This window comes from Leptodactylus fuscus, chromosome 7 (genome assembly GCF_031893055.1).
Source record: "Leptodactylus fuscus isolate aLepFus1 chromosome 7, aLepFus1.hap2, whole genome shotgun sequence".
Lineage (NCBI taxonomy): Eukaryota > Metazoa > Chordata > Amphibia > Anura > Leptodactylidae > Leptodactylus > Leptodactylus fuscus.
The window spans coordinates 97171242-97185293 of NC_134271.1; the positions used below are offsets into that span (position 1 = coordinate 97171242).

General features: G+C 45.5%; 1 protein-coding gene and 1 long non-coding RNA gene across 2 annotated transcripts in view; one reads left to right on the plus strand and one right to left on the minus strand.

Annotated features, from left to right (window-relative positions):
* On the minus strand, positions 1 to 8043 carry LOC142213947 (uncharacterized). The gene is made up of 2 exons (XR_012717251.1): positions 7916 to 8043; positions 1 to 289 (listed from the first exon to the last, which is right to left on the minus strand). It is a non-coding gene; the product is annotated as an uncharacterized LOC142213947 (long non-coding RNA).
* Positions 7749 to 14052, plus strand: part of HHIPL1 (HHIP like 1) — a 21176-nt gene continuing 14872 nt past the window's right edge. Inside the window, exons 1-3 of the mRNA XM_075282573.1 lie at positions 7749 to 8060; positions 11449 to 12095; positions 13728 to 13871. Coding sequence (XP_075138674.1) covers positions 7803 to 8060; positions 11449 to 12095; positions 13728 to 13871 — 1049 coding nt within the window. The 5' untranslated portion in view covers positions 7749 to 7802. The remainder of the gene's footprint in view (positions 8061 to 11448; positions 12096 to 13727; positions 13872 to 14052) is intronic.

Genomic DNA, 14052 nt, shown 5'->3' on the forward strand with positions numbered 1-14052 from the left:
TATGTCACCAAGGCTTTACAGCTATATAAATAGGCAAACATAAAAGTCTTGATTTTCTGACAGCTGTACAAGCAAATTAGCAATATTCTTCATCATTTACTGCACAGAAGAGCATACAGCTTCCCGCCGTGTGCAGATGTGGCCAAGCTACAGGGGATCTCTGTGATGTTTATTTCCACTCTACAAACTTGGATGCTTTTCAGCATTTCTAAAATCTCCATCTATTTGCCAAGGTTCAGTACTGGCTGAGGTCCTCGTAGTAAATCCTACATGATCCAGGAAGATCATCCTGTTGAAAATAGAAATGTACAGATAGGCCACTATCATAATGTCAGCTTATGAACATGAAGGGCATTGTTTAGGTTACAAGCACTAGTGTGACAGCCTTCTTATCCAGGTTCAGATACTATATACAATGTCATTTAGTGGTATCATGAGACTATAACATTTTATTTCACAACAGGCTGTAAAGCAATTGCTCTTCTAAAGTGAATGCTTATTGTGATGACATCTAGTGGTCAAATAGGAGAGAAATGGGGTCCGTGTGATCTGTGTGCTGGATAGGGAAATAAACCAGGAAAGAACTGTGAGCCTGTAGTCTGAGGCTAAATAACGGAAGGGGTAGGGGTGTCAATGAATCGGGTAGAGGAAGTAAAAGATGGAGAGTCAGACCGCTATAAAAGAGGTTACCTGCGGACACAGGCAGACCCCACAGACTTCGTACAGGACATTTTTCTCTGCTGATTTCTGGCAGTTTCTGTGGCGGAGTTTCCAACAGAGATGGAGATTCGGATTCAGATGTAAATTTAGCCTTCCATTTTACTTGTTATGGGTGTACTGTCAGGTGGGTGGATTCAGGCAGGAACAGGCAATTAGGAGAGATTGTACTTTCCAATCAGAGGTGGCCAATGTTGAAGGTGGTGAGAAGTCTTTGCGTCATCGTAAGCATCAGAGTCGAAAGAGCATTGAAGGAGGTGTGAAGAAAATGGCCAGGAGACGGGAATGAACACTCTCAAGGGTATGACGCTGCGGTGCTCCGTGAGCTTCATTGGCATAAAAGCAAATAGCAATTTTATGCAGAAACGGCTGCCTGCATAGGAAAAAAGAAGATACAACTAGCATAGCCTTTATAAAGACCAGGGGCGTAACATGCGGGGATGCAGAGGAGGAGTCGCAACATGGCCCAGAAGCCTTCAACATCAGTATTGAGATTGTAGCTACCATTTGGACTATATACTAAGGAGACCCACAGATTACCCTAATCACACTAAAATGGTAAACTCCTAAACTCCTGTAACCGTCACTATCAAGAATTTGCTATAGGGATGAGGTAGGGGGCCCGGACAAAAGATTGTATTGGGGCCCACAAGACTTTAGTTACGCCACTGATAAAGGATATTCCAATGTGGAGTTAGTGAAAAATGTGATTTTTGAATGATAGACTTCCTTTTAAAGTTGCATAGTGCAGGGGTGCAGACAGATTTGGTGTGCAGTAGAAGACCTGGAGACGCAAGGTGATGGACAGTACGATACAGTCTTTGGATGGGTTTCCTCCTGATACTCCGGTTTCTTCCCACAAGCCAAAGATATACTGATAGGGAATGTAGATTGTGAGCCCTATATGGGACAGTGATTGACAATGTCTGAGAAGTGCTGCAGAATATGATGGCGCTATATAAGTAAGCATAAAATAAAAATACAGTGCAGGTATAGGGATGCAAAATAAAAGGACTAGGCATGCAGGGTGATTAATAGTTAGAACTATATAGTGAAGATTTGGAGGGGTGGGTGCAGGGTAATGATTTGGAGGTGCAGAGTGGTAATTTAGAGGTACAAGGTGATAGCTTGAAGGTGCAGACTGCAGGGTTGGGGGAGTGCAGGATTATAGTTTTGAGGTGCAGGATGCAGTGGTTAATGGTGGAAAGTGTTAGTTTGGATGCTGTAAGCTGATGGCTGGTCAGGTAATGGAGGGGGTGTACATCTCCCCCAGACTACTAAAATGGGTGAGATGAGAAAACTCCAGAAGGAATGTTTGTTCTCAGCAGACAACTTTCGTCTGCTGAGCATTTTGGTAAATGCTCAGTATTGGGCTGGATTTTTAGGAATGGCAGGTAGGTTGGTAGTGGGACCTGTGATTCCACCCCCCTCCAGTCCACAGTTTGGGGATGTTCTGGCAGCGACTCAGCTGCAGAGAGTCTGCTCATCAAGGAGGCTTAAGAAGTCAGCTCCAGCAGCAGACTTTGGGGCAGAGTTTGGCTGGAGAGTCAAAGAGAGAGGTCATATTTTTGGAGCTGTGCCCTGAATGATTCTACTGGCTTTTGGAATTCTGTTATTCTAGGTGAGGTAACCTATTCTATGTTTAGTTAGAGCCTAGCTGGACAGGTATTTATTTTTGTACTGTTTCCTTTTGTTGCTGTACTACCTTTTTGAGTGATATTAAATTCTACCTTTGTTTTGGACTAAAGAAACTGGACTTTTGTGTCTATGCCACCCCACCTAGCAACCCCAGACCCTGACAATGCAGAGTGCAGGATGATAGTTTGGAGGTGCAGAGTGCAGGGGTGGTGGTGCAAGGTCATAGTTTCGAGGTTCAGAGTGCAGGAGAGGGGGTGAAGGGTGATAATATGGAGGTGCAGGGTGGGGGTACAGGGTGATAGTTTGGAGGTGCAGAGTGCAGGGGTGGGTGTACAGGGTGATAGTTTGGAGGTGCAGAGTGCAGACTGCTGTGACTGACCCCCTCTTTAACTTTACCTTAACCTACCCTTAGGTGTAACTAAACCAAGAAAAGACTTACAGGACACCAGGCATGGTTTTAAGTGGGTTGGCCCCAGCTTTTATTTAACAGATTTCTTAACAAAAAATCCAAATCAAAGGGAAAACATATCTTCCGTGACAGCTCCCATACGGCCCGTTGTTGATCAGCGGGCCCCTCGTACTCGACCATCTCACCACGGGAAGTGGCATACTCCTGCCACGGAGGGGACAGTGTAAGCAACCTACTACTGGCACTAACCAATCCCACCAGCCAAAAGAAGGGCTTTCTCAAGGCCATCCTGCAGCCCGGCCAGAAAAATGTCCAAACAGAAAGCAGAAGGTCCCTATTGTCCCCATCCAGCTCTGCATGACAGATCGTCACACGAACATGTTTCGCAACCCGCACATTCAGAACCTTGCAAGATCGCTCCAAAGCCTGATGGGAACGAGCACCACGCCATCAAGCTCTGGGAATGATTTCAGACCAAACCGGAATTATGCTATCAAAAAAATTCATCAAAACGTGTAAAATCCTGTCTGATCACCGAAATAAGCTCGCCCAGTTTGACTTTTCCAAGGTCATTCCCCCTGGCATGAACGAACAAAATCAGTGTGCCCGTCACTGACCTGCTGATCTTCGCTACTTCTGCAAGGACTCTAATCCACCTCATGCCGCTTATCCCCAACCAATGTACCGAGATACAAGTGAAAGATCGACCGGACGCACAGCAGCCATGCGCTCCTCCCAGTAAATGAAGGAGTATCCCAGTATCCAGACAGAAATCAGGAAAGTGCCTGAAAAGAAGCAAAAACAAATAACAGGAAATAAACACACACATCAGGAAGCCAGCAGCCAAAAACACGTAACTACTTAGGCAAAAGGCTGATCTCACATAACGCCTAAAACAGTCGGACTTCCAATGCCCCAGCTTCTTAATATACTCAGAGTCCAAACCACAAAGGTCGGCCATAGTGGCCGCCCCGATGCGGAAGCCGTGTGTACCGAAATCACAGGGGTCCAGACCCAAAGCGGATTTAAAGACAGAAGAGAACTGATAACGAGTAAGAGGCAAGCCAGTACCATGAACTAAGAATGTAGGAGATCGACCACAGCGGCCCACAAACTCCCTAATTTCAGTGGTTCTTAACCAGGGTTCGATCGAACCCTAGGCCCTATGCACAGTTCATTTTGTGTACCAGTAAAAAAACATATAATGTCACAATGATTCACGGCTCGATGCTCCGGTAAAAATGTATATACGTGAAACTGGTTATGCACGGATATAGCCTACTGGGTTTAGGCAAAAGACATAATGCATGAGAAAAAAGATATATCCAGCACAACGATAGATCCAGATAAAACTTAGCTTTTAATGAATAGGAACATTTGGTCCCATAAAAAACCCAACACAGACATCGAACGAAAAAACAAATTAAGCGTTATTCAAAAAAATTCATGTAGACATACCGGACTAACAATGACGATGCCACATACTGAACCGCTTACGCGTTTCAGAGCCTGAGCTCCTTGCTCATAGCGATATGAAAAAAACCATATACGATATGTCTTGAATTTGGAAAAAAATCATATTTGATTTATCACTAAAGAAGGGTTCAGTGAATGTGCATAGGAAACTGGTGGGTTCGGTACCTCAAAAAAGGTTAAGAACCACTGCCCTAACCAAAACCACTGGACAGAATGGAAACCCCGCAGGACAGATGGGAACCCAAACACCTTGGCCATACACGTCCGTTTTGGACCGTCTAATACACACCCAGACCTCTGAACTGGAAAGGAAGATGTCCCGTACCTCCAAACCCCCACCTGAGGACCTACTGGACAGAAGGAGTTCACCAATCCTCAAGGCACAGAAAAAAGCCAGGGAAAAGGCGACTCTAAAGAGGAGTACTTCACTCTCATCTTTGCACACTAAAGGAAGAATTTTCAACAAGTTTTGCAGCAATAGAAAGGAAACGGGGCGTCGCATATCGCACCGCCTCGACTCCTTCCTCCAACCTCTCAAAATCTGTCTAACTACAAAGTATCTAGTAACATCGATCCGTCCCAACAATTTAAGCACAAAAGCTATCCCTGCCAGCTTGCGAGTCGCTGCCGCAGCAGAAACCCCCCTGTCCGGAAGAACTGTTAAAAAACCCAGAAGAAGGCGAGACAAGGCATCATCCTCCGCGGGTAAAAAACCATCAGAGTGAGACAAAAATTCCTTCCACACTCCAGTGTGACCCGTCAAGTCACAGGGGTAACCGATTGCTGTATAAGTGCCATGAAACTGTCTCCAATAAAGTCCACAAGACTTCCGGACATGGTACTCCCTCTTCCTCTGCTGATGGGTGTAACAAACGAAAGAGTTGAAAATTAGAACGGGACAGAGCATCAGCAATGCTGTTATGAATGCCCGGAATATGCCGGCCGCGAAACCAGATGTTGGCCTGCAGGCAGCGAACAACCAAATGTCTCAGGAGTACTAACACTTCCAAAGAAGAAGATGATAGGTTGTTCACTGCCTGCACAACCGCCATGTTATCGGACCAAAAGCAGACACTACAATTGCTGCGGCACTCTGGCCCTACAGTTCCATTGCAACTAGGATAGGAAAAAGCTCAAGAAGGGTTAAATTCTTAACCAACTCCCTGTCAACCCAAGAGGAGGGCCACTCGGCTCTACACCATTTGTTACCAAAAATGGCGCCAAAACCGTCGGACCTGGCCACATCCATAAAAAGCGAGAGTTCCGCACCAGACACTAAGTCAGATTGACACACGGCCCTTTCGTTAAAAGATGACAAAAAACGCCGCCAGACCCACAGATCCTCCCGTAACGTTCTGGAGATCTGAATAAAATGATGAGGTTGAGAGGCACCCCTGATAGCTAAGGACAGACGAAAAGGTACGTCCCATGGGGATAACCTTGCATGTGAAATTTAAAAGACCTAGCAGAACCTGCATCCTAGAGCTTTCCGCCTTCTGAACTTCTTGAACCAGCCGGTCCAGCTTGTCATCCGGCAAGCGGAAGACCATGGCAACTGAGTCTATTTCGATTCCAAGGAAAGACAGGCAGGTCACTGGACCAACTTTCTTCTCCTTGGAAAGGGGAACCCCACAGGACCACATTAATCCCTGAAAAGAATGTAACAAAAATTTGCAAACCGGGGAATCAGCCGGCCCTACGCAAAGGAAATCATCCAAATAATGTAAAACGGATTGATATCCTGTCTCGAAGCGCACAACCCATTCCAAAAAAAGACGAAAAAATCTCAAAATACGAACACTAAATCAAACACCCCATTGGCAAGCACATGTCAACGATAAAATTTTTGCACAATGAACAGCCAAGGAGGTGAAAACAAATAGGGAGGATTGGGAGCAACTGAAACGTGGTTCGAGATCCGACTTAGCTAGCATGGCCCCCTTACCCGAACGCCGAACTAAATAAACTGCTTTGTCAAAAGACGTGTAAGAAACAGCCACCACCTCCTTTGAAATACTGCCATTAACTGAATCCCCCCTGGGGTAAGACAGATGATGAATGAGGCGAAATTTACCCAAATCCCGCTGAGAAGCGGCAGGCGGATGGATGGATCAGCCTGCACTTTGGAGGCAGTAAGCTGCACCAGTGGTCCCAGGGGCCCAGGCAAAGCTGGACGGGGAGGGGTAGGGGGAACCATGTCTGTTCTGTCTGAATCCCATGATGTGGCACCCCCCCAACCCCCTCCTCAGTTAGGACAGCAAACTGGGTGTAATCTCACCAACTCCAGGGTCCTGCAGGGGGCAAGGAAAGCCAGTTGGACCTGAGCCAACGGCGTGGAGAGGCGTCCTCCAGGCGCTGCAGTTGTCTTTGCAGGACGGCCTCCTGATGTCTGCCGGGTATGGGTTGCGGCCTGGTGGTGGGCAGAGCTTGGCCTCCCGCTCCTGTGGGAGGCCTGGACATGGTAGCCGGCGCCGATTCCCCCCTCTGGACAGCCGCCCGATGACTGCCGGGTGAAGGCTGCGGCCTAGCCGGGGCCTTGTCTGGATGGCTGTTCCGGCTGGCCGGCAGGAAGCCGCCGGGTTGCGTGTCGAGGGCTGGACGTGGGCGGTACTTCACTGCTCCGGCAGGCCACGTAATGGCTGCCAGAACCCGAAGTAGGCTGTGTCCTAGCAGTGCCACGAGGAGATGCTGGACTGGCTCCTCTCCCAGCATGGCTTCGGGAATCCCTCGCATGCAGCCGACCAGCCACCGGCACACTTCGCTTGGCTCAACGCGCCGGCAGGCGATGGGGTCTTCTGGATGTCTGGGTGCTGTCCATGGGAGTGACGGCGTCTTCATCCCTGACTGGATCTTCTGGAGGGAGCTGGGCGGTTTCCCTCTGCAACATTGCTCTGATCCACTGGTGTCCTCCCACCTTTGCTTTCTCCAAGATAAGCTGTTCCAGGTCAGCCATGACGGGTAACTGGGAGCTGTTTCCTCACATCAGACAAGGACGAAGGGTAAGGGCTAGTTCAGACCCACGTGCCCCCGTAATATATAAGGTATAAATCCAAAACAAATTACCGCAACAAAACACGGGGCGGTTGTATTGATTCAAATCCGTAACCTAGCAACCCCAGCACAGCAATCCTAGCCCTTTTCCTTATAGAAAAAAAAAACAAAAAAACTTGATAGCCATTAAAAAGGTATCAACTACTGAAGACTAACTAATAACGATGACAGATTACAACGTTTTGGAACTCTAGGCTCATTTCTCAAGTAAGAAACGTTGTAATCTGTCGTCATTATTAGTTAGCCATTAAAAAGGTATCAACTACTGAAGACTATCAAGTTTTTTTGTTTTTTTTTTAAATATCTCTTACCCATCGGCTAACACAGTGCGAGAACAAACATTTCCCTTTTCCTTAGGCAGTGCAAGGGCTGCTAGGGGTGGGGGTGCAGGCTGAGCTCAGCCCAGGGGCAGGTCTTATTGCATAACAGGGACAATGTGCAGCTGCTGCAGATCACTGTGGAGGAACAAGCTGAATGAACCAGATCGAGTCGTAGTGTATCGCCTGTCAGGATGGGGCTTCCATGGGCTGCCTGGCTGCTGCTCCCGGCTCTCATGGACCAGGCCCTCTCCCACCCGCAGTGTCTGGACTTTAAGCCTCCTTTCCGTCCGCCTCAGGAGCTCACCTTCTGCGTCCAGTACAAAGATTTTGGCTGCTGCGACGCCCCCCGGGACAGGGAGATCATGGACACCTTCTACCGGGTGATGGGGCATGTAGATGAGGCAGGCTACGAGCTGTGCGCTGCCCATGTGCAGGACATCCTGTGCCAGGTGAGTGCCCCCTTCTGGGCATCAGAACGTTATAAGAACTGCAGCCACTAGCGCCGTAATGAACAATAACACTGCGGTTACTGCCAAGTGATCTGTGACCTGTGCCAGGTAATTGTGGGTATGCAGTCACATGATCTGTGCCAAGTGATGGTGGGTATGGAGTCACATGATCTGTGCCAGGTAATGATGGGTATGCAGTCACATGGTCTGTGACAGGTGTGGGTTGGTATGGAGTCACATGACCTGTGCCAGGTGATGGTGGGTATGGAGTCACATGGTCTGTGCCAGGTAATGATGGGTATGCAGTCACATGGTCTGTGACAGGTGTGGGTTGGTATGGAGTCACATGACCTGTGCCAGGTGATGGTGGGTATGGAGTCACATGGTCTGTGCCAGGTAATGATGGGTATGCAGTCACATGGTCTGTGCCAGGTGATGGTTGGTATGGAGTCACATGACCTGTGCCAGGTGATGGAGGGTATGGAGTCAGATGATCTGTGCCAGGTGATATTTAAACAGTGGTAGGTAATATGGAGTCACATGATCTTTGGCAGGTAATAGTGGGCATGGAGTCACATGATCTGTGCTAGCTAAGAATTTATCTAAGTCAGGGGCATAGTTGGGAAAAGGGGTAGGGGCTGTTCGGGCATTAGCCTTTGGTCCTGGGTGCCATCTAGCAATCAGATAGCTGAACAGAGTATTTAGATAAAGACCTATAGCAGGATACCAAATATTTGTCGTGGGTGATGGAAGGCTTGGCTATGGCAAAGATTTCTTTACTTCTTGCAGTGAGCTGGTGCCAATTATGTTGGCATTATAGAATCAAAAATCACCATTCTCAGAAATGCCCTACTGATATTTCCATGCCAGGGCAGATATAGACTTGGTGTGTACTTGCTGCCATAGCAGTCAGTCAGAGCTGAATTACATTTTTTAGAATTGTTCTGGAAAAATTAAATCTGCAATGTGATTGGTTGCTGTAAGTTTAACAAGGCCTGCCCTATTGTTGTACTGTATGTACTAGTTGTATTGCATGACTCATACAGTAGTACATTTGGGCACAATATTTTATACATTTATATTGAGAAACCTGTGGCCTTTTCCACCATTCATATCCAAAGCTGTTTTTTTTTTTAAATTCTGCTGGTTGCCCTTGGAAACAGACTACGTTTTAGCTCCTGTATGCTGTCAGACATGACATAACATTTATGCTTTAAAACTGGCCATACATATTGGACAAAAATCAGCTAAATCTGCCAAGTTTGGATTATTCTACTAACAATTCAGGGGGTTTCACTGTTGTCCCTTGTGGCAGATGTTGGGTATCAGTTGGCATGCCCCGTCCTTTGATGCTATGGTAGATACACTGCTGTCAGAGGGGTAGTGCCTGATTCCCCTCTACCCATTAAACAAGTATGCTTGAAGCATATCGGGAGATTCTAGGACATAACAGGAGACAAGAAGTGCTGGTATATAAGACTATGAGTATAGATCTATAGATGGGGTCAAAGGTGAAGAATGATAAGAGGGCTGTTACATGTTATAGGGTGACTTGTATGATACCGGAAGTGGTTACCAAGGGACAGATTAATTTACAGTCTCAGGAGATTATATTATGTTCCAGATGAGAGAGATGAGCTATAAGATATAGAGAATTTGTTATATCACATGAGAAATATACCGGTATATATTTCCTACCTTTCTTTACACTTTTCTAAAAAGTGAAAAAGTAAGTCGGAAAAAGGGAGGAAGTTGTGAATTTTTACAGTGCGCCAAAAGTGTACCAGAAAACTGGCATCCTTATTAGAGCAGTTTCCCCTCCCCCCCCCTTTTCGTAATTATTTTTTACTCCAGATAATTTTTCTGAATTGGGGAATGACCTTCTCTCTTATAAGTGAAAGTACCTAATAGGGTAATTCTAAGTAACTTCTAAGGCTGAGTTCAGGCGGGGTTTTTTGGTCAGGATTTTGACGCGGATTCCGCGTCAAAATCCTGACCAGAAAAACTTGTCCCATTGGAAGCCCGTCATTTTTTTTTTTTCCACGACCAGTTTTCTTCTGCTCGTGGGAAAAAGAAGCAACATGCTCTTTCTTCAGGGGGATTCCGCCTCTGATTCAGCTGTGGACGTCTGCCTGAAGACACTCCTTCCCGACTAGGCCCATTCATTTGGGCCTAATCCGGAGCAGAGTTCCGCGACTGGGTGCCGGTGCTTCCCGTTTTTTGGTCCGGTATCTGAGGCGGCCTCCTCGTCAAATTCCGGATCAAAAAACCCCGTCTAAACTCAGCCTTACTCTAGTCTAGTTTCACACCTGCATTCGGGTTTGTGGGGACCCCACAAATGGAAACCTAATCCGCTTAAAAAAAACATGGAAACCTGCTGACCCCACAAACTTTAATGGGGTCTACCAGGTTTCCGCCCAAAAAAAGCGGAGAGAAAAACTTTTCTATCCGCATTTTTGAAGCGGAATGTGAACAGAATCCCCGACCAGAATTCAAGCGCAGGTGTGAACCTGGCCTAACATACCATGGTGATAGTTCCTCACCCATGGAGAGGGTATTTTTTTGGATTGATCTTCTTACTCACAAGCAATAGTGAAAATCAGCTGAGTGCTCTTTACCCTCCGGTCAAAGGTCAGTATAGAGTACAAGCACTTGTCCTTTTGTGAGACTCTGTTAGTTTTGATTTTTGTAACAGAAATCTGTACTGCTGCAAGAAACTTGCATGTCCGGCTAGACTACTGTGTCACCATGATTGATATAAATCTTGATGGGACTTGGCAACAGCCATTATAGACCTCTAGGAACAGCCTTTAGCTAAATTTAGTGCTGCAAAGATATTAGGTTTCAACTCCTTTGTAGCACCCCTGTATATAAAGAAGTCTAATGAATGTATTTGGACGCCCTGGGCCTTGGTCTAAAAATACCTAAGACATCCATATACCTAGAAAAAATTGGGCAGGGATCATGGTGGGCCAGGGTAGACAGATTTACTGTAATTCACATTACAAAGTTTCATAATGCATCACATTCCTGAAAGTAGGTTGTTAATAAAAGAATAACTGGACACCCCTATTAGGCTTGTTTACTTATGCAAAAATAATTGGGTGACAATACTAGTGAGACTGGGAACCATACTGAAATTAATAAACCAATCTGGCCACCATTACACCTTTTACTTAGGGTATCATCCATGGTGGTCATTATAATGGTGGCCAATATAATGGTGGTCATTACCATGTAGCTTTCTCAAAAAGATCCCAAGGTGACAACGTAATAGGCAGGATCCACTGCTCACGTCTAGATGTGATTTTATTACTGTCATGTACGTTATGAATTTAAGTGTACAAAGAATAGGGCGTCTGATTTTGACTCTTTTCCTCCATTTTAGGAGTGCTCTCCATATGCCGCTCACTTATATGACGCTGAAGACTCTAGCACCCCAGTGCGCTCCATAGCTGGACTCTGTGATGATTATTGTGCAGATGTCTGGAAAAAATGCAGATCACTTTTCAGATACATGACACCTGACAAAGAGTTATTGGCTTTAGAAGGGAACATGGCCAAATTCTGCCGCCACTTGGCTCTAGATGACGTTGATTACTGTTTCCCTCGTTTGTTAGTGAACACGAAACTCAACCAGAATTTGGGCTTGGTGACGGCTGACTCAGAGGGCTGTCTGCAGCTATGCCTGGAAGAAGTGGCGAATGGTCTCCAGAATCCAGTTGCCATGGTCCACGCCAATGATGGCACATATCGCTTCTTTGTGGCAGAACAGATCGGCCTAGTGTGGACCTATCTCCCTGATCGCTCCAGGCTGGAAAAGCCATTTCTAAATATCTCCCAAGCTGTTCTGACCTCGCCCTGGGAAGGAGATGAGCGAGGTTTTCTAGGAATTGTTTTTCATCCAAACTTTAAACATAATGGCAAAGTCTATGTTTACTACTCGGTGGAAATTGGATTTGATGAGATCATACGAATCAGCGAGTTCAGAGTTTCCTCGCATGACATGAACACGGTCGATCACAGCTCAGAGAGGTAATTTTCCACACGTGTTCACCAGTCTGATGTGCAACTCTTTCAATTATTAATGAGAACTGCTCTTCTGGGCACAGCGCCACCTGTCTGGAACCTCCATGGTATAATAAAAACATTGAATTTGCTGCCAATTTTTGTGAGACCTATCCCATTACGAAAACCTAATGCCAGGAAAATAATAGAACGTTTGAATATGGGGAGTAATGTTTTTTCTTTCTTTTTTAATTTCAATGCTCTGTGTGTGTTCGTTTTGTGTCCATGTGTCCAAGATTTTAGCAGATGACCCTTGTATTCCATCACTAAATTTAGCAGCAAGTTGTAAATTCTGTAATAGGCGTTTATGATGGAAAATAAAACACTGGTCCTTATGTAACATGTCTCCATAAAAAGTGGTCTTGTTGCTCATAGCTGCCATTCTCAAACTGTCTTAAAGTAGCTGTCTGGTTTGGATGAGTCCATTTTGTGACAAGAGTTAGACCTGGTTCACATCTGTGTCCGGGCCATTCTGTTCCTGGTTCTTTCCGCATTTTTCATGCGAAAACCACATGGACACCATTATAGTCTGTGGGGTCTACGGATTTCCATAGGTAACCGCTTTTTTATGCAGATTAGATTTCCATTTGGGGGTCCCCAAGTGGATTTCCCCGAACAGAAACTCATGCTCAGTTGTGAACTGGGCCTTATAGGCTGATCATTTTTTATCAGGGGGTGCTTCAGATAGACCATTTTTTTTGCATTAAAGGGGTTGTCCAGATTTTTAAAATTGATGGTCTACCCCCTCCAATCAGCTGTACAGAAGTGGCCATGGTGCTTTTTTTTTTTTTTACCTATGAGTATGTCTTTTCGTAGAATGAGAGGAAATCCATGCAAACACGGGGAGAACATACAAACTCCTTGCAGATGTTGTTCCTGGCAGGATTCGAACCCAGGACTACAGCGCAACAAGGCTGCAGTGCTAACCACTGAGCCACCATGGTGCTTTTGTGAGCACCACAACCTCTTCATCATCATTACATACCAGGTCCTCTTTTACTCAGGACATCATCTTTTGCGTAGTAGCTATTCTGAGTATTATACTGCTAGCCCCTTCAAAACAGCTGATTGACTGGGGTCCTGACCATCGGACCCCCACCTAAAATTGATGGTCTAACTTAAGGATAAGACATCCATCAATTTTAAAAACCTGGACAACCACTGTAAAGAATATACCAAAGTGGTCTTATACTTGGCCTAGATTGAGAGCTGTTGTGTGTGGATAGTGAATGAAAGCCCCTCCAAGTGTTTAGACAGTCTTGGGCTGGGGCCCTTGGGCAAAGATCTTAAGGGCCACGCTCTGTCTATACAGAATATTTGCATTTCAACTTGTATAATAATTCTGGTTGTTATGGTACACAGAGCACGAACCATCATTAAGATTGAATTATGGTTATTTTGATTATGGTTGGTTATTTTTTTTACATACAGTATTTTAAGCCATAAGAAATAGACCCTTCAGAATTATCTTGACATGGGGTTGTCTGTTTCTTAACTAGAGTTTGGTCCTACTGGATGATCCTTGTACCCTAATGGGTTAATCTCACCATCTGCTTGTATATACTAAGTGTAATATCTTGAATTTCTTCTGAATATTAGGATAATCTTGGAAGTGGAGGAGCCTGCATCCAATCACAATGGTGGAGAACTGCTCTTTGGAGATGACCACTACCTCTACATATTTATTGGAGATGGAGGCATGGCTGGAGATCCATTTGGGAAGTTTGGAAATGCTCAGAACAAGTAAGAACATTTACTTATATCCTCGGGGAATTTTTGTGCCATGTTCTGTTGCTAATAATTTAGCAGCTATTTGTCCTCCAGATGTAGAACAAATTAAGAATGGCCCAGGAACCAAAATCTAATATATAATGTATTCAGCTATACCCAAGACTAAAGATTATTTGCTTGTTTTGTTTTTTGT